Source organism: Mixophyes fleayi, chromosome 8 (assembly GCF_038048845.1).
Source record: "Mixophyes fleayi isolate aMixFle1 chromosome 8, aMixFle1.hap1, whole genome shotgun sequence".
Classification (NCBI taxonomy): Eukaryota; Metazoa; Chordata; class Amphibia; order Anura; family Limnodynastidae; genus Mixophyes; species Mixophyes fleayi.
This window is the reverse complement of record NC_134409.1, coordinates 115484542-115510496: the sequence shown is the minus strand read 5'-3', so window position 1 is coordinate 115510496 and position 25955 is coordinate 115484542. Positions and strand designations below refer to the sequence as shown.

General features: G+C 37.9%; 1 protein-coding gene across 2 annotated transcripts in view; it reads right to left on the bottom strand.

Moving 5' to 3' along the window:
* The window catches only part of CACNA2D3 (calcium voltage-gated channel auxiliary subunit alpha2delta 3), a 790245-nt gene that overhangs the window by 23575 nt on the left and 740715 nt on the right, over positions 1-25955 (bottom strand). For both annotated transcript variants that reach the window (XM_075183245.1, XM_075183246.1), the window contains 5 exons: positions 18426-18496; positions 13138-13213; positions 10014-10066; positions 8127-8182; positions 6350-6461 (listed from right to left, as the gene is read on the bottom strand). In XM_075183245.1, coding sequence (XP_075039346.1) covers positions 6350-6461; positions 8127-8182; positions 10014-10066; positions 13138-13213; positions 18426-18496 — 368 coding nt within the window. The remainder of the gene's footprint in view (positions 1-6349; positions 6462-8126; positions 8183-10013; positions 10067-13137; positions 13214-18425; positions 18497-25955) is intronic.

Genomic DNA, 25955 nt, shown 5'->3' with positions numbered 1-25955 from the left:
ACTGAAACCGCTACATATTATAGCTGAGGACCGGATCCGGGTAACTCCATCTTCATGCATTGATTATGTGCTTGTATTTTATGTCTAATGGTACTCTGCTAGAAGGGCACTATTTATGTTTTTAATTAAATTGATGTACCATTTAATAAATGGAGTTATACTATGATATTTTTGTTTTGAATTCATATTCATCGGTGGAGTGATAAACAGAGGAGGACCTTCCATCTATTCCAAAATCATCTATTTCAAGTCCTATTGATGTGTATTGTGAAAGAATCCCTCTTGTAAGCAGATCCCCTGCAGGGACCCCTTCACGTGGTTTTTAAATAATCTGGCCATATTTACCATCACACGTTGTAAAGGAATAACCCCTGGGATAGTACACTTTACATTTATGCAACAGTACTGCTCTATGTATTTTATTTTGTTTGTTACAGTTATTCATTTATTGTGATCCTGATGAACTCGTGTGTGTTATATTCGATTAGCGCTGTGAGATATACTACTACATCTATCCATGTATATAATCACTGTATCAATCGCATAGAGCTAATATTGACACAATGGGGCATATTCAATTCTCAGCGGAAACGGCGAAAATCTCACGGTCCGCGCACGATTACCATTATTACGGTAATCGTGCGCGGAAAAACAGTTAATACGGTAATTTACTCTCTGGATTTCAGCTCGCAGCTCCCTGAGCCGTGAGCGGAAATCCAGCTAACTATTACCGTATTAACGGTAATAGTTTTTCCGCGGCGTGGAAAAAAAAGATTTTAATATGCCCCAATAAGACAGAAATGTTATAATACAAGGAGAAATTACCTTTTTTTCCTTTTATCCAAGGAGATTAGACCTCAATCAACTACTATTAATAAAATGGAGTTAAGTTTCCAAAGTATACAGACATTAAATTAAAATGTAAACATTCTAGCAAACTGAAAGTGTCACCTTCATGAATATGACATGACATACTCTCTATAACTTGCTATTGAAGTACATTAGGGTCGGAATTATGTTTATCTACAAAATGTTTGCTCACATTAGAGGTTTCCCTTTCATACAAACAATCTTTAATTCTATTAAGCAACTGAAGAGTTGTCCATCCCACAAGTTATTCAATAAAATAAATTTGCATTTGTTCAATTTGCATGCTGTACATGTTTATAAAATGTATTAATATCCGTAGTGTGAGACTCATTTGAAACCAATATATTGGACAATAAAGGACATTAATTAGAATCACACGGACAAGTTCTCTTAGCGTACAGTATAACCGCGTTGTCTTCTGATTTTTATCACTAGACATCTGCTCAAAGCAGTTGCTCTCCTGCTTGTAACCAGATTTTAGTACATTCCAGTAGGCAGATTACTGTATAAAGTAGGTAAACAAATATCAATTATAGCTCTAATTTGAGAACAATGTAGCTTAAAATCAGTAGTGACTACGATATAATATATGATCTCTGTGATGGAAATTGGTTTATCTTGGATTTATTCTAGTTTCGGTTCTTATGCTGCTATTTTAAATGTTCTGTCTCAATTGTTTGCTTGTTCCTTTGGAGATGAGTCTCTTATATACATTGATTATTGTCATTGTTTTTTCTTTCCTATAATTATTCTATTCCCTCCCTTTGCCTCCTTCAAATCTGTTTGATAATCCTTTAACACATAGCTTGGCGGTGTGACCTAGTAGTGAGTTATATATGTGATGATATAGAGGGTGTGGACAGACCCAGAAAGGTCAGAGGATGCAGACACTTAGTTTGCACATAGCCTGCACAAAGGGAAGGGATACCATAAAATTATGTCATATACATTCCCCTTGCTAGGTACGATTACATTTTTAAGTCCCTTTCATCATCATTATCATCATCATCATTTATTTATATAGCCCCACTAATTCCACAGCACTGTACAGAGAACTCCCTCACATCAGTCCCTGCCCCCATTGGAGCTTACAGTCTAATTACCCTAACACACACACACACAGACACACAATCTAGAGTCAATTTAAGAGCAGCCAATTTTTCAGAGTGTGAGAGGAAACCGGAGCACCCGGAGGAAACCCACGCAAATGCGGGGAGAACATACAAACTCCACACACAGATAAGGCCATGGTCGGGAATCAAATTCATGACCCTAGTGCTGAGAGGCAGAACCACTAAGCCACTGTGCTGCCGGTCCCTTTAAATTTTATAGTCCCTTTGAGGCACAACTAAACCCAAAAATGAAATCCCCATGTGTAGCACACATAAAAATGTCCTTGCCCAGTCTGACCCTGCCATTCCAATAAAGCTTTTAAAAAAATCAAATTAGACAGAACCGGTAGCATGCTTGAATTGATATTAAGAGTAATCATTCCAACTATTACATTTATATAATTTAGCTCAGTAGTACACAGGCTTTGATAGCTATTAATGCCCAGTAGCCTCTGTACTTGTGGCTTGTGATACTCAACAAAGACCCTTATTTTCACCCATGATAATTAACACAACCTGTGCATTAATCTGCAATCAAGAAATTGTTTAAGGTATACATGGTCTAATTGAAGTAAACTTTCCTTTGCACACCCGAAGAAGTGTGAGCTTTTGTGGTTGATGCCCCAGTAGACTTAAAATAGAGATGTAGCAGATTAAAGCTGTAATATCATATATGAAAAACCCTTCTTGCTGGTACATGGTCAAAGGTAGACCAAATCTGTATCACAGACCACAAACATCTCCATTTATTTAAAGCTTTTTCTGGGATCAGACACTGGAAGAGAAACATATTTGTGTTTGTGTGAAAGACAATATCGCGATTGTTAATACCCATGGAGGGCATTTAAGAGCGATCATTGTGCTCTCATTAGAGGTTTATCACGGGTGTAGTTTATGGCTTCCTGTTGGGAGTATTTGTAAAATAATGGATGCCTTGAGATCAGCTTGGACTGCACTCTGAAAGACACAAATGTTTTCTTTACAAATAAAAAAAGATCTTAGTCGCCTTAAAATGCTATAATTTGCACTTGACTCAGTTTCCAATGGGTTGTAGACCAAATGCTGCATTATGTGGTTATTTTGGAAAGAGATTCCATGACCTAAAATTACCCTCAAAACCTGAGGTCTTAAATCTGCTCTTGTCATGTTGAATCAAGATAGTTCTATGCCGAGAAATGATGTTCAAGCACAGCTATTCAACATTCAATATTTCCATGCAATACTTTGACAATATAGTACAGGGCACTGCCTGTTGTATTCTCCTTGTACAAGAAATACAGAAGTGCATTGTGAAAGATCTTCAGCAGAAGACCCCTCGTAAATTCTTTTTTGCACTATATAATCCTATGTCACCAATATACATCTCTATGATTAGAGCACCAAAGCTGTATGGATAATAATGGCAAATACATGAGAATTATAGTTATAGGTCAGTGAAACTAATGTACTTTGAAGTAACTGATAATATGTTACTTTTATCAATTCATGTGTTAAATGGTGCCACATTTTGCATGTACGTCCTCTTTATACATATTATCATATTTAGCTTTGCAATAAAGCTGGAAATGCCATTTATATGGTGCAAAGAGGACCTACCGTAGCTAACCACTCAAGTTCACCTCTAGCTGTGTCTAGAAAGTGAAGCACAAATTCCTTTTGGATGGTGTGCCTTAACAGGTTGGCAGATTTCCATCAAATTTATGGGTTTGCGGACTAAGATGGTGACGTTTGTGGAGAAGCACAATTTTGCATTGGCTGATTGGAGGAGTTGGGTGGAGCGAGGATGTTTGTAAAGCACAAAGTAGGCGCACCAGTGCGCGTAGTTTTGCAGAGCCGTGCAAGAATTAACTTTTTTGCACAGTGTGCCTTCAGATTTCTCCACCTGTCTGCGCACCTGGATCCACTACTAGTTTGTGGAGATGTCTCCTGAGAGTGGAGAGAGGACATGCACCTTTATATACGCTGGGTGTCTAGAAAGGCACACTGGTGCCAAACCAAGGCATTTTGTGCCCCATGTCCAGTGCACTTCGTTGATGAGGTCCACTGAAGGTAAGCCGGTTTGTGGCCTGACTATTCATAAGAATGCAGCATACTAACCCACTTAGTATCCATGACATCAAAGAGGTTGCAGCTTAACAATTCACTAGGGATTAGTGACAACAATGAGGCTGTCTGTTCTTTCTTATGACTATTGTGGTCATTGTGTTCTCAGGCTGGGCTGATGGCAGCTCTTTCTCATGAAAAGCTGGTGCGCTCAGTATTGTTGCAGTGCTCAAGAAACAGCAATTAATAAGAGGGAGATATACATATATCACGAATGGAGCACATCAACTTTATTGCATTAGTTGTGTGACTTGTTTAATATTATATCCATAAAACCATGTTTCGCTTGGCAGAGTATCTCATTTTTTGTGTGAGAATCTATATAAAAATAAAGTTATAATAAACCCTAAATACAAATATATAATATTTACTTCCTGCTATGGATAGCCTTGCAGAGCTGTTACTATCAACAGACAAGGTAAGAACTAAGTTTCATGCAACAGAATTCTATAGGCGGCCTCCAGCCATTTCAACACTCAATCATTGCTTTCCTCTACTTACTGCAAGAGGAAGCACACAATAGTACATAGACTGTTCACTTACCCCTTGCAGTGTTGGAGTGAGGTGACTGACAGTGCGAGTCGAGGTGCACTGGATGGAGATAAAGTATCCTCCCTCTCCTGCACCTTTTCTATTCATGCTGTCAATCATCACACCCCTCTTAAGGTGACTGCAGGAGGAAGTGTACGATGAATAGTTTTGGCTGTCACCCTGCGCTTCCTCCCAGTGCAACGGGGATGCAAGGGATGGCTTGACGTAAATAGAGGACTTGCAATCGGTCATTGTAAATACACGTACATTTAAAGCTAAATATTATACCGTGAAATAGTTTCATAGCCATTCACTTGGCCTCCTAGAATAATGATTATCTGTGGAAACATCAGTGTTTACAGTGATGGGTGACATGATATTTTTCATACGCCTTACATGTACACTTAAATGCCAGAAGAAGTTACCATTACCTCACAGATCAAATACCCAGATTACACAGCTTAAACAGTATTTTAAATTATGGCTGAGTTGTTGAGCTGGGGAGAAGATGTCACCTTCTAATCATGGGCTATAAAGGACAGTACTCATTCTACATTCAGCGCTATAAAGAAGAGGACCAAGGAGGGGAAATTGCTCTATTCAAGAGCCATGCCTGTTGGCCACCGCTAGTCTGAAGTAAAGAAAGGCTGCAATAAATGCAACTGAAGATGAATCAGCAGCCATGTTTTCTTGTGAGGTAATCATAGAACTGTAATTAGGGCTATCGGGGCAAACATTGGTCAAATCTCTTTTTAGAGTGAATTGAAGGTATTTCATTACCAGTTGTTATTGTCTAAAACTTCTTTTCAACCTGCAAATGTATCATTGTAAGTTTTGCATATATATCATTTTGCAGTATTAAAAAATATATCAAGAAAAAAGGAAAAGAATAACAAAAATAATTACTAACACAAACAAAATTTCAGTACACATAAATTAATAGCAGAAACCTTTGCTAAAGATAGGAATAAGAAATGGGTGGTTGGAGTAGACAGACCATTTGCTGTTACATTACTGAATCTATGATCGTATCTTTTCTTTCTGTGTGTTCCTTTAAATCCAAACACATTTTATAGATGGCGCTGTCCATGCAGAATTCTCAGGTGGGTCACCAGATGGTGTAGTGTCAGGTTAACAAAGGTGGCTTACAGAACACACTGTACGGAGGAAGTGAATCAAGCAGTTGTATACAAACTGTTTTAGTAGCTTAAAGTTAACGGGAAGAAAAAGAAAGAGCCTGTTAGCGCCACGGGGTCAAGAGAGGATGTTTCTAAGTGTTTGATGAGTGTGTGTTTAAAGTACTATTGGAAGGAGCCAATGGGCAGTGGGGGACGGAGGTGAGTTCAGGTCGTTGAACATACTGGATTAACATGAAAGTTGATTGATCCATATCTATTTCATTGCAATCACTGTGGCATTCTAAAAGCATGCTGGTGTAAGTAACCGTTTGGATTTTCTGCAATTTTCTGCCGAGATCAGCTGTATGCTGAAAATGTTTTTGATATTAGAGTTGACCACATATATAGTGCATCCCTTTTACCGTCCCATACAGCTTCACTAGAAACAAAAAAAGTAGGTTCAAAATGGGGGCCTGTGACTGTACACATTGTTTAAGTCAGACATTGGAGCGGCTTGTGTAATGAGAGGGTTGGTATGTTACTCATTAAAATACAGAATAATACAATGCGTGGCTTTTAAGACTACTTACAAACAGCTCTTAGTGATAGACTTACTTGATGCAATCGTCACAGGATATGGTGCCTGTAGTCTCTTTTATGGTTCGCTCAGACACAAAAGCTGGATATTCCGTATCGCAGGGCTCCAGAGTCTGCTTAAGTCTTTGAGCTGCAAGGAAAGATCAACGCTAGTCTTTATAAAAGAGATGAAAAATAGTGAACTAATTACACATCAATTAATAAAAAAGGGTGAAGTCTCATGGATATGTGGATCATACATCCACCACTCGTTGTTAGGTACTGCAGTAATCCATCTCTTCCATATATCTTCTGCTACATTTACTGACATACGTTTGTGCAACAGAAGGCCTAGGCAATTCTCCAGTTGTTGTGAAACTACAAGTCCCAGCATACCATTTCTGTCATAGGCCCGACAGAATAGCCCCGGGACTCATTTAAACAGATTTATTTATAGCAATACCTATTGATTAACATGAATGGGGAAGTCTATAGCAGAATTAGGCACAATGAGGCTCTCTGAACTGTTTACTGTGTGCAATGTACAAGCATTATCATCATTCTTTATTTATAGCATAGATTGCCACACAGTCTTCATACAGATACATGAATACAACATAATAATGACATGATTACACATAAGTATAATAATGAATACAATTAAGCATAGGTGTGGTACAAAACTCAAATATGAGTAATGTCCGAGCAAGTATGTGTAGCACAAACACTAGTACACATTCCGCTTGTATGAGTAAACAATCAGCATAGCGGCCACACAGATAGTTCAGAATAAGACAACAAACGGGGTAGATAGGTGGACATGAGACATAGGGTAGAGAGGACTCTGCCTGTGAGAGCTTCCGAGGGTATCAACAGATTTTTCATGTAATCTTGAGTATCACAAGGGCCGTGAAATGTGTTAGGAGTTAAGTTATGTTCAAGTCGTCTTTTGGGAAGGTGGCATTTGCCACATTGAGTATTTTGCATGCCCAGCTGGTGTGTGGATCCATGTCCCTTCATTTGCTATACTTTTGCCAATTTATTTGCTGTTTTAAACTTTTAATACAGTATGTCATAGGTTAGCTTTAATAGCTTGTTACTACTGTAATAAAGTTAATTTATGAACCAGAAAATATGCTGGTGCGCAATAAATTCTTGTTTGTACAAAAGCACCTAGTCATTCGCCATGTAAAGAGCAAAGACCGCTCACACATTCCGTTTTGTTATACCGCTGCCCCAGCTGTGCCCTCGCTCAATCACACAAGTGAACCGCTCACTGCTTCCGTCAAGATGAGTCATCTCCTGAAATACACTGTTCTGCTGTCACATTTCCATGATCTGATTGGCAACTGGATGTTTGACCTCCCCTCCTTTTTGAAAAATAGGGACATAAAGAATGAACAAGATAATGCCTGCCTAGTCACAGTGTTATAAACCCATACCCAGTTCAGGTGAGGCCCCTTTGCTTATAAATGTCAGAACCTGGGATGTCCCAGAAAAAATGGGACTGTTGCAGGTATGGATTGGTTGTGGTTCCTGCGTCACATTCATTACACAGTAGCTGCCGAGGCTGCTTTTTAATGAGCTGCCCAGACTGGGCCACCAAAACAAAATCTCTATACTCCGTCTCCTCGTAATGATGGCTCAATCAGGTAATGGTAGGTGGGCCAGAAACAGTACTCACAAGTGCTTGGGGGAAGGGATACTAAAGGTAAACTGGTTTATTACATAATGCCATTACACTGAATACTGGTTTATTTTCCAATTCATTTCAACATTCTTATGAACTTGCAACAAATAAAACAGTATCTCTTACCTTTAACAGAATGACCTGAGTTCCACCAACTGCATAGATTAAACTCCACCAGGAATCTGTATAAGTCACAAGACATAGTAGATGGGACGGACACAAGCATGATATTTGATCCCTCTTTCCTGCACTTACTGTTATACATTGTATTATAGAATGCTCACAAGCACATGTGAGCAGACCTGATTATGTGGTCATATTGTGAGTGCACAAGATTCTTTTTGCACTCACCTAATCTAATAAGTGAATGCAAATGTGCTTAATAAGAAGAACGCAGGATCAATTCACTACATATTTGGTCCTCCGTATTGTTGGTGCTACAAAAGTAACAGTTTAATCTTCAAAAACGACTGAACTCAATATGCCACTGGCAACACCTTCTAGATTTCTGTCCAATGTAATAACAATTTAACCAAAGGACACATATTATCTACCCATAACAATGGTTAAAATAAAAGCACTGTGTGCTGAGAAGTTTGAAAGAACTGTGTCAATCCTCTACTAAATTTACATTTCACACCGTGTAAACCTTTTGAATGAGGCATATCCTAGCAGTTGGAAATTCCTTCCTAATTGGTTTGTTAAACTGTGGTACCAGTATAAGCACAGATTTTCTATGTATCATCCATGAAATAGAAAAATTACTCACATGTCAAGAGTCCATGCCTGTAAGACAAGTGCCCACTTAAATGGATTTTCAAATATACATTTGGGCAAAAGTCTGAGTGCTTGATGCCACAGTATGACAATTAGAGAAAGCTATGATTGTGGGGAGCGCTACTGTAATAACCCAGTGTAGAGAAGCTCAAAATTATTTCAAAGTGGTTTTCCAAACAAGTTTGAAAATTCTCGATAAGTTCTCGACCTTTAGATAGACTAAAACATTTCATCAAAATTCGTGCAAGGCAAACAGGTTTGAACTTTGTCAAGCTTAAATGCCTACACTTTTTATTTAATTCAAACAATGAACACTACTTTGTACACCTCAAAGTTCACATTTTGAATTAAAAACAGTTCAAAATACTGTAACATGTAGACATTCAAACCTGCTTGAACATGGTCAAAGCCATATATTTTAAAGTTTATTAAAGCATCTTTTAACTGCTTTCTGTGAAGATGCGTTAACAGCTTAGCAGTTCTTAAATATAAAGCACTGTAATCGAGTCAAAACCAAATTTCGATATTTACAACCCAAAGTTCAAGTTCATCAAAGTGGCTGGATTGATAGAATTTCAAACTGGCTCAAACAGTTTCCTTACCCTATGTATGTATGTAATATATCTTACCGTCTTGATTCTTTCTAAATTGGCTGCATGCTATGACTGACCAACCGATCGTAGCTAATACTATCATGTGTCAAAAAAGCAGAATGGAAGTTTAGGAGCATTTCTACTGTACATAACTATCACATGAAAAATCTATAGTTTTCTTTCTTATCTCAAAAGTAAAGTATTTCCGGAAATAAAAGGCTCGTGTGACACATTATACAGCTTACATGATTAGAAACAGGGAAATTGTATACATAACTACGGCACAAAGCCGACGTCTCACTAACACCTGACAGCTTGTCTTAGGCCTGACATGAGCATCTAAGAAACTATTTCACAGAACATGAAATCACAAAGTAACAGAATGAATCATCAGGACGGTCTGATGTATTGGTGAGGGCCCACCCAGAGAGCAGACATCCATTACCCACCACAAAACTGTAACCACCGTAATTGCATTTCTCTCTATCTGTCCACTAAAAGCCAGCACATCAAGGGTAATGTGCAAGAGCTAATGTGTGTGGTAATCATATACTTTCCGCTATTTACTAATTTGTGTGATGTAATAAACAACATTACAGCATGCAGGATAGAAATGCTGTTTAATGATAAAAAATATACTTACAGGATAAGCTCTGTCATTATCCATTTCACTGCAGCATAGAAGGCATTATATGGCTGGAAGATAAACAGCGATTTAATGACCTAGAGAAAATGTTTTTCATCTTTACTGAGAAAAAATAGACACTGTATGTATACGAAGTTTACCTGTCGCATAGATACCGTGGAGGTAGCCATTTTGTGGCATGAGCCAATATTCTTGGTAATGGCAGCATAAGAAGGCAGCCTATCAATTGACTCAGAACTTATACACAATAAGAAGGCAGCCTATCAATTGACTCAGAACTTATACACAATAAGAAGGCAGCCTATCAATTGACTCAGAACTTATACACAATAAGAAGGCAGCCTATCAATTGACTCAGAACTTATACACAAAAAGAAGGCAGTCTATCAATTGACTCAGAACTTATACACAATAAGAAGACAGCCTATCAATTGACTCAGAACTTATACACAATAAGAAGGCAGCCTATCAATTGACTCAGAACTTATACACAAAAAGAAGGCAGCCTATCAATTGACTCAGAACTTATACACAATAAGAAGACAGCCTATCAATTGACTCAGAACTTATACACAATAAGAAGGCAGCCTATCAATTACTCAATAGGTGCCAGTCAACTGATAAGCTGAACATTTGTTCATCCCGGAAATGTTTCCCTGCAGTGGAAGTAATTTCTAAAGCTCATAGAGATAGGTCAGCTTCAGACCTACCGTATGCTTCAATTTGTACAAATGCACCTAGATTTTGCCAAGAGGCATGGGCTTGCTGAGCAAAATGGTGGCATTTGCAAAGCTTGCACAGGTTAAGGGGAATGAGGGTGTTTCATGTAACAACCGGAGTAGGGGCACCAATGATTTCCTTAATTAAATAAATGGGTGAGGAAGGGGCTTTTTAACTGTTGTTCCTTGTTGTGCGGAGAATAAATGGCAATTTAACTTACACAAAAAGGCCTGAATTGTACACCAGCCAAGGGCCCCTTTTTAGAGCATTTTGTTGGAGAACCACATTTCCAGGGACACTCTGAGCAATGTAAAAGAAAGTTCCACACACACAATTGTTACGCAATTAAAACAATCCTGATGTCTCTCAGTCTCAGAAATAATTTAGGGCATAAATATGTAATACCCTGCAAATGACAGGTATATTACTTCATGCACTTATTCATGTTACTACATGCACTCATAGAGGGCCTCTAGGAAGTTCATTGCAAATTGCTTCAGCCATTTTGGGGTGGACAAACTGCAAAATAGAGCCCCAGACTGTACACTAGTGACACATATTGCACTAGAAACAGAATAACAAGTTACAAAAAGCCAGAGAAAAACAGGCATTTTGGCACCCGAATGTACTAGAAGCATCCAAGATAATCTTCGGGAAAAGGAGGAGCCAAAAACAGTATTCTAGAGGCTAACGGGTGATTGCTGGTTGCTGTGAGTTGTGATATCTCACTGCTGCCTGAGATTATTATTATTATTATTATTATTATTACTATTATTATTATTATTATTGTTCATTTGTAAGGCGAATTAAGGAGAATTTCAAATATATTGCCTCTACAGTTGCTGGAAGAGATTTACTTATTCCATTAGACGGATTACTAAGTGAAGATTGGGTTCCTTACACTGGAAATTGTGTATTGTGCAGAATTACTGTTTCTTACACTATGCTCAGGAGTCACTCATGCGTCAAGTCGATTACTGATTTAATCTTTTACAAGTTAATAAGCTTCATAAATCTTTGCTTAAACATGAGGATTACAATTCACATGGGTTCTGTCTAATGTAAAATTACCCTAGTCTACAGTCATTTCTTTTAAAGCATCTAACCTGATCAAGTTGGATTAACCCCTGTTGCATCTCTACTGATTTTTGTGTAATAAGGGTAATCTGTATAATTGCACTCAAAATCTCTTCTATTGCTTTTTCTAGATAATCTGCTGCAGCAGTACTTAGTGTAATTGTCTAATTAACCATTAGCAACCGCTTGTCTTTCAAAAGTATTTATCCAGTGAAACCCATTTCACTGAAGCACTAGTGCCTCATTTCCCAGGGAGATATATTTTTTGAGTAACCTATGTGTTGTAGTGATTTATGTTTGCCTAATGTTTAAAAAAGATTCCTATATTAGCCCTGATTCCCATGTTTCACTGCAACACTAGTGGGGTGACCTTTGCCTCTCTACTATTCCACTGTGACTGTGGAATCCTATCTTACACATCTTCTGGCCTATTACAACTGTGTCTAAACCAAGCAGTATTTTAGGAGAATGGGGACTTTTTTTTGTCTCTATACACACCGAGGCAAACTTCTAGTTTGCAGAGGCATCTCTCGAGAGTCACCTTGAAGTATGCTGGGCAGACCATCCAGATGCACCATTGCCAAACCAAAGCAGTGAGCACCCAGCATGATTCGTAAAATAGTTCCCCTTTGTGTAGGTGACGAGTACATTTTAAATGTTTTACAAAGGAAAGCTAACAATGCTTTATGTCATAGTAATTGTGACATTGGACATATAATATAATATGTTAAACAGATAATTTCTTCACCTCAGGTAAAAAATGGTTTAATGAACAACATGATTCTTAGACAGTGATGAACATTTATAAGCAGATCTTACAAAAGGCTGTTAATCTAACATCAAGTTATTTTATGCATTGAACCAATATTCATACAGCCTATTTTAGAATGTGCAGATAGCTATAACCGTGACCATTAAAGGAGACATTCGTTTTTATAAATATGCCTGAGTGTATTATTTTCTATACAGTCACTGATATGCAATTTGGATCCATAGCCGAGTATAGTGGGAGTGTAGTGCAAGCATCTGCTTACAAGCCAGGTCTCTACATTAATGCATACAATAGAACCTCATAAAATTGTGCTCTAAAGAGGCCCATTCATATAATAGATGCACATATCAACCACATGCTGTGTAAATGACCCCCACTATCTGCTGATTAATGTGTTCTCTACCAGCACTAAAATAGTTTTATAAATCAGAAGAGTATTTTGACATCACTTGAAAGATCAGTCATATAAAAAATATAAAATGCAGCATAAGTATGATAATTAATCCGGTATGATAATGCAGTTATTCCATATGATGATATATATATACTTACATCCAATAAGCTGTGAGCGCTATCACTGCTCTCCTTATTCATTCTGCACATAGCTTGGTAGTCATACAGGGTTATTCTGAAAGTGGGGGACATACATCTTTATACAGTAAGAATATTACATAGTAGGCTGACTCTGAAAAGCATTATTTCATCCACAGCAATTATAACAGCCAACTCCAAAGAGATATTTCAAACAACATTAAACAAATATGTTAAACATAGACTATTATGATTCTATCTTTTGTTGCTGACTCCTGGGGATTTAACTTGAGTGGGAGACACATATGTGAAGTGACCCTATGCTGAAGCATTACTTAATGTCTGTGTCGAAAGCAGAGTCAAGCAGTATTGTAACATTTTCCATGATAAGCTGACCTCTACTCTTCCACTTTTCATTATCACTCACCCAAAGAGCATGTTAATAAATAAAAATGGCTTACTGTGCAAAGTAAATTCTGCTTATTCATATTATTGAACATGTATCAAAAAATGGAAACAAAGCCGAGTTATAAAAGTGTATATTTTTCCTTTAAAGAAAGGAACTACCTACAAGAGGCTGTCTGAAATCGATTATCCTGGGGCCATTTATTAATATTTTGAATGAAGAACAAACAAAGTCAATGTTTCTATCTATCTATTTATCTCATATAATCATCATCAGCAGCTATTTATACAGCGCTACTAATTCCGCAGCGCTGTACAGAGAACTCACTCACATCAGTCCCTGCAACCTTGGAGCTTACAGTCTAAATTCCCTACCATACACACACACAGACCAAGAGAGACTAAGGTCAATTTAATAGCAGCCAATTAACCTACAAGTATGTTTTTATCTATCTATCTATCTATCTATCTATCTATCTATCATAGTTTATGCAATGTATTTAGAACAAATTTTACAACAGGTGTTTTTTATGACTATATATAATGTATTTTTGAACACTGAAGTGGTTAAAATTATTTGTTTCAAGAAGTAATTACATATGTTCCTTTTAGCAACATAAAATACTTATAAAAGTGTATTTACTTAACTACCTTGATGGGCTTTTGTTATTTTTAAAAGACCGTTTTGTGACTACCTGTATTTTTTCCAGCTGATTATAGCAGAGGAACATAGTAATTGTCTGTTTTCTTTAAGACCTAAATTTAAAACCATTAAAGGGGGCAGTCAGCATCCAATGCTTCTTCCTTCAGCTCTTAGAAATGTCAGACTCTCTTTTCCTGCTGCAGATAACATGCCTAAGGCATAATGACATATCCAACATCTTATTTTAATTACTGTCCACAGACTCACGATATGTTATTATCATCACTGTTCTTAAAACAGTTAGTTTCAAAGGTTTACAGGACTGAAAGCTTGACTATCTGACTTTTTGTGACTATATTTTTTAAAATGGTAAACTTTTTTGGGATCATAAAAAGATTTCACAGCAGGCATGAAATACTGTGTTGTGCCAGGCTCAGTTTTAGAGAAATATGTCTAAGTTACAAAAAACACCAAATAACTGGGGGTAAATGCAAAAGTGGAGGTGTTGCCAATAGCAACAAATCAGATTCTAGCTATCATTTATCTAATACATTCTAGACAATGATAACTAGAATCTGACTTGTTGCTATGGGCAACACCTCCACTTTTCCGTTTTTGAAGATTTGATAAATTTACCCACTGGTCTGATGAAGTAGAATAGTGCATATAAAAATGATTATGGTCATTTACCAACATGTGAAATTGACCTTTTATTTACACATGACAGCAAGGTGCCTGTTTATTATTCAATGCTTGAGCAAAGTTTTCAGCCTTTTGTCCCATTTAGTCAATTTCTCTATATCTGCTTTGAAAGTACCAGATTGATTGACTAATGGACTAGATTGAAAAAGAATCTTATCAAGTCTGAACTGACAAAGTACACAATAAAAGTTATATCCCTCAGCAAAATATTTGAATACTTACATCAGCTTTGCTGAGGCGGACCCCTTCTAGATCTGCAATATCTGTACTAAGTAATGTTTACACTGTACATTGTGTTAAAGTTTAAATGCCATATGACAAGGGAAGAGGAAATTTGAGTAATTACCTAACTACAAAGTATTCTCCTGCTTTTGATGTGCCATTGCTTGGAGTTACTGCATAAATATAAAACTTGCAGTGTTTGAACACATTTTTAACCGATGATGATATGTTTCTAGAAATATTAGAAATTACAAATTCTATACTGTATATGTGAAAATGGGTTAATAGGAAGTCATTTCTTTCTGTATAGAAGAGAATTCTAAACAAAATGTCATAAATAAATTTGTGTAGAGGACTGTGTGGTATATTGGTGTTTTCCCTGGTGATTGGCAATTGTCCTTATACATCAATGAGTAATGAGTACCGCCGGCGACCGGACCCAGTTGGCGGTAGATTCGTAGCAATCCTTCTGTTATCACCATCTGGTCATGGCGATAACAGAAGAAAATAAATGAAAAAAATACATTTGAAAAGAAGAACTAAACATTTTTTGAATTTGTAAATAGTTTTGAAATTTATTTGTACTTTTTTAAATATTCAGAATTTATTTTTTTACTATTTTCATTTTCTTTCTTGAGTAAGTGGTCCTGCACGTGTGTAGATGATGGCAGAGATTTAATTAGGCTAATGTTGTGGACAATGTTGTCTGATATATTTTAGCCATGGTGCTCCAAATGACAGAAATTCCCTTATCCAGAAAAACCTGAGCATTAAATATAGTAGACTGTATAGTTGTAATAAGTACATATGAGAAAGGTTTTATGCAAGAAAACAAACGGGTCTATTTATTAATATATGACCATAGGGTCAGCTTTCTATTGCTGATTGTCATGGTGCTAGAAAATCATCTAAGGCAGCTAAGACTAAGTATATCTGAGTATCAGTTATATTCAGGCAATAATGGCCCGAAACGTTAAACGTTAACTTGCCGCCTCGCTGGAGTACTATCAGGGGATCTGTGCATGTGTGACCCAGCTACAATAAATCATCTCTGCTGCATTTGACACTGTTGACCACTCTCTCCTCATACAAACACTACAATCCCTAGGTCTTTAAGGCACTGTCCTAATCTGTTTCTCATCCTACCTATTTAATCACTCTTTCAGCGTTAATTTCTCTGGATCCACCTCTGCTCCGCTTCCTTTATCAATTGGAGTACTGCAAGGTTCAGTCCTAGGTCCTCTGCTATTCTTTATCTATACCACTTCTCTTGGAAAACTAATAAGCTCTTTTGGATTTCAGTATCATCTCTATGCAGATTATACACAAATTTATCTATCCTCTCCTGATCTCTCACCATCTGTGTTGTCTCGCATTACTGACTGTCTTTCTGCCATTTCATCTTGGATGTCTTCTCGCCAACTCAAACTCAACCTTTCAAAAACTGAATTAATAATATTCCCACCCAAAAACAGTAGCTTCCTGCCTGACATTTCTATTTCTGTTGATAACATGACCATAAATCCCACCCCGCAAGCTCGTTGCCTAGGTGCAATCCTTGACTCACAACTATCATTTATTCCCCACATCAACTCTATATCTAAATCATGTTACATACATCTAAAGAACATTTCCAGAATACGTACATATCTCACACAAGACACTGCAAAAACCATAATTCATACACTTATCATCTCCCACATCGACAATTGTAATTCCCTCCTTACTGGTCCTCCCAAAGTCAGACTTGAACCCCTACAATCTATTTTGCACGCGGCGACTAGATTGATTTTCCCTGCAAACCGTTCTTCCTCTGCTGAGCCACTCTGTCAGTCTCTACATTGGTTGCCTGTATTTCAACGAATGCAATCTAAAATTCTTCTACTAATATCGGCAGAACTTTGACTTACTTTTTTCCTCTGTGTGATTTTTTTAGGCACATGTTGGCATGAAAATGCCTACAAGGATGCCAATGGGCACAGATGCTTTCCAGAGGCCGTTCTGAACACCAACATGTAAGAGTGCACCAATGTATGCAGATAAATAGGCACATTTGCTCTGCAGGGCATATTTGTTTCGGCTTCGCAAACTGCCTCCATTGCCATTTTTCCTGTACTAAACCCTATGTCATCATGTTATGGGGTATCCTATCCATTATGACGCATTGGCCACTATGAGTCTCTCTGAGTGCAGACTACAGATGTCTCATGATTGGTTTTCTTAGTTGTGACCCGTAGCTAAGTTTTCACAACTTCTTGCAGAATAATACCACTGCAGTACATGGCACAGATTGAACCGCATGTGGCCAGCTTTAGTCCAGCACCACCCCAGTTGGTCAGGATGTGAGGGAGGTCTACATTGCTGTGCTATCATGATATCAAGTTTGGGGGCCTAGTAGATACCGTTTGCTTTGCAGACCTGCCAGTCATAGTTACGTGGGGAAACTTGAATTATTTCAAATCTTAATCTGTTCAAATTTAGCTGAAACTTAACAAAGCTATGAGCATTGATTTACATTTCAACCATATTACTCAAAACATTATCACAATGAGTAATCAGCAACGGATGACTGGTTTAAATGACCCCAAAAGCACTGGAATCATTAAAAAATAAATAAATAAATAAATAAATAAAAGTCTTTTTGAGAGCATGCGCAATAGTGAAGTTCATATTTTATGCTATGCAAATGGACTTGCACCCAACTCTACATGAGGCCCAAAGTGAGGAAGTTCATGGTGACTCACAAATTAATCATGGTGTGCTTCCTCTTGCATGTACTGTCTGAGAAATGCTCTAGTACCCAAAAGCTAGATTTATCAAACCTTCTAATAAGGAAATGCGGAGGTGTTGCCCATAGCAACCAATCAGATTCGAGCTATCTATTGTCCAGTACTTACTAGAAAATGATAGGTAGAATCTGATTGGTTGCTATGGGCAACACCTTCGCTTCCAGTGTACATGGAAGCCTTGGGCGCAGTAAGGGGAATCATAGCAAACTGCAAAGTGCATCATTTCTTGTTTTGTATTCTCTGAATTTGATTAATTTCCAATGCAATAGGTTCGTTGCGTAAAGCTTAAAGCTAATTCCTTGGAAATCTGACACTGCTGACCTGCAAAATGTTGTATGAAACCCAGAACAGTCCGAACTTGTTCACACATTACTAACTTTGATTATAAACTTTATACAGATTAATATATTAAATATATAGTGAACAAGCTACTGAAAATCTGCGGGCCGGGCCAGTGAGATTCTTTACCTAAACCAAGGGGAAAGCTAGTGAGTGCAACCCATTATATTCTTCTTCATCACAGCAGCAGGAAATATTCAAACTCTTACCTTTTAAATGAACCCATTGTAAGCAATTTATTCATCACAGCACCTTCAACTTCCCCAAAAAAACGTCCAGTCTGGAGGAAAATTACAGAGGATAATAAATTAGCAGAAATACTTGTACAGAGCATGAAATACTGTTATGTATAGCCAAGCATTACATTTGACACATGGCGACCTTTGACCCGACCAACCTAAGTGTTCAGAGCTGCCTGCTCGATTTAAATGTCTTCACTCTCTCGATGGCTGAGCAGACCAATCGAGGAATTACTTTGACTGTACATTGTGAACCAGCAGGAGTATATGGAATGGACAAATTAGTGAGTTCTCTTTAAAAAAAATCCACTTTAATAGAACTCTAAATATGACTTAACTTCCTCACATAACTATTACTTACAAGGCTCTAGTATATGTCATTTGCTTTACCTGATACCTCTTCTCTGTTCCTTGGGACAACCAGACACCACTAACTCCACGCTCAATGACTTCTACCATGTGATTGGGTGATTGACTGCTCCAGTAATGTAAACGGATACAGCGATTGACATATATTTTTAATCAAGGAATGGTTACAGCAATGCAAGTATTAGTGAAAGCATGTTAGGCAGTTAATTATTTAGAGATTTAGTGGATCTCATTAGCAAAGGAGGCATTCTGAAAAAAAGAAAGCATTATATTCTGGATGGCACAGTGTTAAAACATTATGAATAATCAGTTTCTGTAAAGAATGCATTATTAACTTGTACCCATAAACAATGCAAACAGCAAATCCAAGAATTTTAGATTACTGGAAAAAAAAAATGAATGTCTTTAATTTTGCATTCTTTCATGTCCAAATGTTCGACATTTAAATTAGGAGGAATGTTCAGTATGATGAGTAGAAGAAGGGGAACAATCTCACGCTGTCATTTTGCTGTCAATTTGAATTGTGTTCATCTGATTTGATGATAAATGTTCTTAGGCTGATTAAAAAAAAAAACATTCTCCATGCTGTGCTAAAGTGCTACATTTAAAGTAGAACAATAAGTTGTGGACAATGGATTGTGTGTTTGATTATGGTCAAAATGAATACACAATACAATGGGTTTTGTACTTTTAAAGACACCAACATATTCTGAAGCACTGTACAGTAGGAACAACTGAAGATTTGGGACAATGCATGTCTCAGTGACCCAGGAAAGTGAAGATGATCAAAAGTCATTGGGTATTGATAGTACATTCTACTTGTCAATAATAGATTTGTCCCACCCAGGAGTTCTCAGAGGGGGGTGTACTGCGATCACATCTTTAGGTTGCCGAGGCCTCCATCACAGCCACCTCACCATGACGTGGGCTGGATGCTGGAGAATGACTTGCTCTTCCAGGAGACCTACCCGGAATTTGGGAATCTCACAGAATTTCCAGGAGAGTGGGCAAATATGTCGTAGATGATCCTATTGAGTTGTTATCACCATGGGTGACCAGACCCCTGAGTACCAAGGTTTCGGGCCCATGCACATGCTTCAGTCCCTGCATGCAAAGAAACAGAGCTGGGGCCTTCTAGACCAGAATTGGGCTGTAGGGCTCTGAAGCCCTTCCCCCACTTCCTATGGCGCTGTTCAAAGGTGGAACTACCATAGTTGAAATAGAAGTGTGATGGTGCAGCTGTTTGTTACACATGGGGATTTGAACGTACTTGAAATGTTTGTCACTTGAAATAAAGGCAGCCATGGTGTCACCTTAGGTACAGGAGTAAAGACAAATGAGCACTATGCAGCTCATGAAGAGTTGGACACAAGTCCAAAACGGAAGCGCAAAATGTTGCGGCTGCTTCAGTCCTGGTGGAAGATCTGTGCTCATGATCAGCACAAACCTTGGGTCAGGACTCTCTTAAGAACATCTTGGGCCCCCGGGCACAGCAGTGCACCGGGGCCCCTATATATAAAAAAAAAAAAATGATTATATATATGGGCCCTGCAGCCCAGGGGGGCCTGTCGGAGGCAGCAAAAAAAAAAAAAAAACCTGAAAAAAAAAAAAGACAATACTTACCTTGCGGTCAGCTGGCCATCCGGCTCCCTCCATGGTCTCCTCCTCCGTCGCGCCCCACAATGGATGTCGGACATGCACTGCGAGCGCCGTATGGAGGGAGCTGGATCGCCAGCTGACCGCAAGGTAAGTATTGTCTTTTTTTTTTTCCAGGTTTTTTTTTTTTTTTGCTGCCTCTGACGGGCCCCCCTGGGCTGCAGGGCTCCCGGGCACTGTGCCCAATGGAAAAGAAGGCCCTGCCTTGGGTCACCTGTTAACAATAATCGAATAAAAGGGAAAAAAATCAATGACCTTCCCCCCAAGCCTGAGGCAGCGTTACCAACCTAGGCTGGTATTTGCAACACCGAGGGAGACACTATAGCAGATAAACCTGCAGTATGGTTTCCTTGGCTATAGTACCAACCAGCCCTAGTCCAATCAGCACAGACAGAATTGCCTAGGGGGATTGGGCCAGAAAAAAACAGCAGCCCTTTCCTAGGAATTACCAGCCCCATACTGATTACACAGGAGCTATTCCCATAACCCTGAATGGTGGGTGTGGGGTAATAAATGGAATGAATAAATAATCATTTTGTCTGTGATACACACAACATGCCCTGGCCACTTTTAATCTGTTGGACATTGCTTGCACTTGTAGTACCACAAGCTCCAGCATACCCATGGTTTGCAAGGGCATGCTGACAAAACCACAAGACCGGGTCACTTGCAGGGTGCGCCACATATCAAAAACTTTACACATTCCTATGTATCAGCATATTCTGAGTTAGTAATTAGTAATACATTTGACCTCATTTATACCTGGAGAAGGTTACAGACGGAAAAGCCTATGGGCTGAACTTAACAGGAGACATTTCAGATTTCAAAGAGCAAGAATTATCTCTTTACCACAAAAGAACTTAGAACCCTTTCCAAAAAATGTGGGTGTGTGCAGGTTGCTGAAAGCAAGAGGAGCTGTCCTCTTTTATGGGCAATTCATCTGAACTTGTCAATGTTTGAACATTGCGATTTACTCTAATTGAGGAACAGCCGCCAAGGAACATAAATCAAACTGGGGCATGCAATGTAACTAATAACTATTATTATTTATGCTTTATGGAGGTGTATAATGTCATTTTACATGAGCATTAAAACGGCAATTATCAGATACTTAGATGCTTCTATTTATTAAAGTTGTGCACAAGAAACATCTTCCATTCTAAATTAGGAATTGACTCACTCTGACTAAGTAGAATGTTGGTTGTTGCATATGCAACAAAATATGCGTGAGTTGTATTCTACTAAACTAACCCAGTGCAGACAAAAAGTAAAACTCCAGTAGGTGAATACAATATATGTGCAGTTGGACTGGATGCAAAAACCATTTGGTACATATGGAAAGAATGGTATGTCAAGCATGATTTAAATGTTAGCACGGTGGCTCAGTGATTAGCACTTCTGCCTTAGAGCACTGGGGTCATGAGTTCAATTCCCGACCATGGCCTTATCTGGGTGGAGTTTGTATGTTCTCCCCGTGTTTATGTGGGTTTCCTCCGGGTGCTCTGGTTTCCTCCCACACTCCAAAAACATACTAGTAGGTTAATTTTCTGCTATCAAAATTGACCCTAGTCTCCCTGTCTGTCTGTGTGTGTATATTAGGGAATTTAGACTGTAAGCTCCACACCACTACTAAGAGTTCTATGCCCAACCTTTACCATGAGAGTATAAATGTATTCATCAATAATTCACATAATTGACTTTATTTCTTTTGCAGGCTTACATAAGAAAAAGTGATAAGATGGTGAAACAAAACGTAGCCTGAAGCCCCTTAAATATGACTGCCCTGGGTTCAGAAATCTGGCCCTGGGTTATATCACATTCATCTAGTCATAGTCAGTAAAATATACACAAGATATCTTACAGAAAGTGTTCTTCATTGTCAGTCAAGGAATACAAGCGCTCAGGGTATAGAAATGTGCAAGGACCAATGACCATATGCACACAGCAGGTGAGGGTGGTTGTCTAGGCCTTATGCAGAGTGAAGGACATTATGGAATATATTAACTCCCAATCAGAGGTTACTGAATATGAAGCAGATGAGGGTCTAGTAGCCAATAACAGTTTGCTTTGCTAACAGCCACTGACTCTCTGCACCTGTCAACCGGAATTACAGCAGCAGGACAAAACTAGAGGAACGTCAAGGGAAAGGTGGGGCGAACTGTAGCAGCATGGTGTTTGCATCCGAGACCCCTTGGGGGCCCCAGGTCCCAGTCTCATTTCTGACCTGTATTGCTAGACATCTGCTTCTAACCTCAGCAGGAGCAGATTTATCGAACCACAGGGTTTTCCTACATAGTTTTATTTTATTTAAAACCACAAATACCTATAGAGGACCCAAGTCACACAGAGGAAACATATGTCAGTTGAACCTATATTTTGACAGGCAAAATGGAAAACCTAATGTTTTTTTTTTTGTTATGCACCCTGGTTGAAAATCACTTCAACAAGGGCAACATAACATTTTTCAGAGAGGGCTGCTGTACATGTCTCTCCGCAAAAGGGCAGCGGTAAATCCCCTTTGAGTTGCCTCTTTCACAGCTAGAATAATTCTCAAACAAGGTCTATTTCTAAGAAATCACTCAATAGGGTATTTTCTTAGAGACCACCTGAAATGCTAGCATCAGTCACATCCGGATTTCGTGGAGGGTTCCGCAGCCTGTTCTGTACGAATTCCAGTCGTGAGATGTAGAAGGGTTCCATTCTAATTTGGCATCCATCATCTTAGAGCATAAATGTTTGTTTTAATCAAGGTATTTATACATATGTCTGGCGGTGCATGTTTATGTATAAATGTATTGCTCTGTGCACTGTGCCAAATGGAAACGCTGTAGTGAGTATGACAGTGAAAGGTATGAGAAGCAAAATAATATAATCCCTGCCAGAGGAATCACACAAAATCAGTCATTCCAAGGGAAGAAAGCCTCAATATTCTTAATGTTTTCTGAAAGAACTATTGTTTTCGTCCATCAGATCACATTTCTCCTAATTTTTACAGGAGGAGCTCCGAAATCGAGAAGACCACCAAGTTTTGAATTGTTTATTAGTGACTGTCTGAGTTACTGCCCTTTGGCAAAAGGAAACTTCCCCACTACCGCTAATAATTGGTTAGAAAACATAACTGGGGAGATTGAGTTTCCGTTGCACTGTAATGTCACAAAATGAATCTGCTCCATTGTCGCTGTCGAAACTTCCAGCTCCTAGCGCAGCCAATGATTGGACAGCGTAATTAAATGACTAAATTATTCACATAATCCTAAGGGGAGGCTCTCTCTTAAGTGTAATAATTAAAGTCGTGTTGACATTAGAAAAGGAATGCTATTTCTAATCATTTTCATCCATGTCTGACACTTCCTGCGTGCGCTGAGTAAATATTTGGGGTCTTTCAAACATTCCAACTGACATTATGATCACTTGAGTGCTTCTCCGAGCTTGCTACTTGTTACAGCTGTGCTTAGGTCTATATGTTACAGGAAAACGGGAACAAAAAGATCAGAGATACATATAACTATATAGATGTCATGTTGTTGGAGAATGAATAAATATTATATTACTAAACAAAAAGAATATTATAGCACTATATTACGAAACAAAAATATTATATTACCAAACAAAAATTATATTGTATTATATCACTATATTAGAAAAACAAAAATATTATATTATTAAACAAAAATGATATTTTATTACATCACTATATATATATATATAATTTCTATTTCAATACTAACCACTTTCTCTACGCCAAGTTGATAATGAACTGTAAGATGACAAGATATTACTAAACAATAATTACTGTATAATGTGTATTTAAGATTGTATATATATATATATATATATATATATATATATATATATATATATATATAAAAATATATATAGACAGATTAGATAGATATAAATATACTGTATACACATATATCTACCTATCTATATATATCTATATATATATATATATATATATATATATATATATACATAGATATATATATGTATATATATATATATACATAGATTTATATATATATATATATATATATATATATATATATATATATATATATATATATAGTGCCCCCTACTGGGAAATATAAGAAATGCTGTGATCATATAATCAGTTCTGTGGCTATATAAAGGCACAAGGACACAAAGTAAATGCTTTTATAAAGGTAATGGACTTTTCTGTACAATTTATTATCTATAAATGTCAAGCTCATAGCATTGACTTTAGATTATTTGGCATTGCTGTCAGCTGAATGTTACAGTTACAAGATTAAACTTGAGACACAGATGTTGTATTACAGATCTGAGGTACAGCAGATGTACAATTAAACAATGTGTATTTGTAAACAGCATATTTCCAAATATGAGCGGGCATAAAAGCATACAAGAAAAAAATTGGCACGTATAAAATACATTACTTATAATCTGCTAATTGGGCAAGCAAATAGGATGTTATTAGATGTTCAGCTAGTAGCTTCACCAATCATATATTCTAAATATACATTTTAAAAGATTTCTCGGCTTAAAATGAACTCTATGCTATTTCAATGTGTGGGGAAACGTGTTTGTTCCGCGGGTGGGAATGTTGTAGGAAGGGGGGTATGCAATGGGCAGTCTAACGCTATACAACGCTAGGCAGCGCTGCCCCCACTGGCAGAGACAGGCATGACGGGAGGTATGTCGAAATGTAAACAGTTATTTTAACTGTTTGTAAGCTGCATCTATTAGTTCATGTAAAAGTTTTAAAACAGTTTTATCAGTTCTACAATATATTCAGAACAATTAAAATTCTATTTTTTTATAGTCCATTTATAAAAAAAAGCACGAAGACAGTAATTATAATTGTATAATCTCTATTATACATTGGATTTAATACTTAGGGGTTTATTTATCAAACGGAGAAAAGCCCTATCTCTGGAGAAAACAAGTGTAATCGTCAGAGATAGAAGTTTATTATCATTTCACCCTATCTATCAAAGGGTTGACACTGGCAATAGCAATGCTATCGTCAAAAGCAGCACCTTCCGGTGATAAGATTTGCCTATTTAACAAGGATCATGGCAGTACATGTACAGCCACCATCCTTCTGAGGGGCGCACACAGGAATTTAAAAAAACCAACAACCGGCGAAAGAGCAGAAGCTCCGTTCGGGCAGACGCTTCTTTGACAGCGCCGCGGCTTCTATATAGTACAGTGTCGCTATGTAGGTGCACTTCTTTAGCGGAGGGGAGGGTTTGACCCAGAAACCCCCCCCCCTGCGTGAGCCCTTGCTTCTTCTGTCTTCTATACTGTGTCATATTTTAGGTATTTCTAATTGAGTAGTTAAATAAATGGCACAAATCCACGGCACTGCCTCATCCTAGTTAAACAAAATTGGAAGGATAATGTTAAAAATCCATCACGCAGGGTGACCCTGAACAGCACATTCTAATGCCTCTCCCTGCTTTATCATGTAAAAATTTTTGCTTAAAAGAA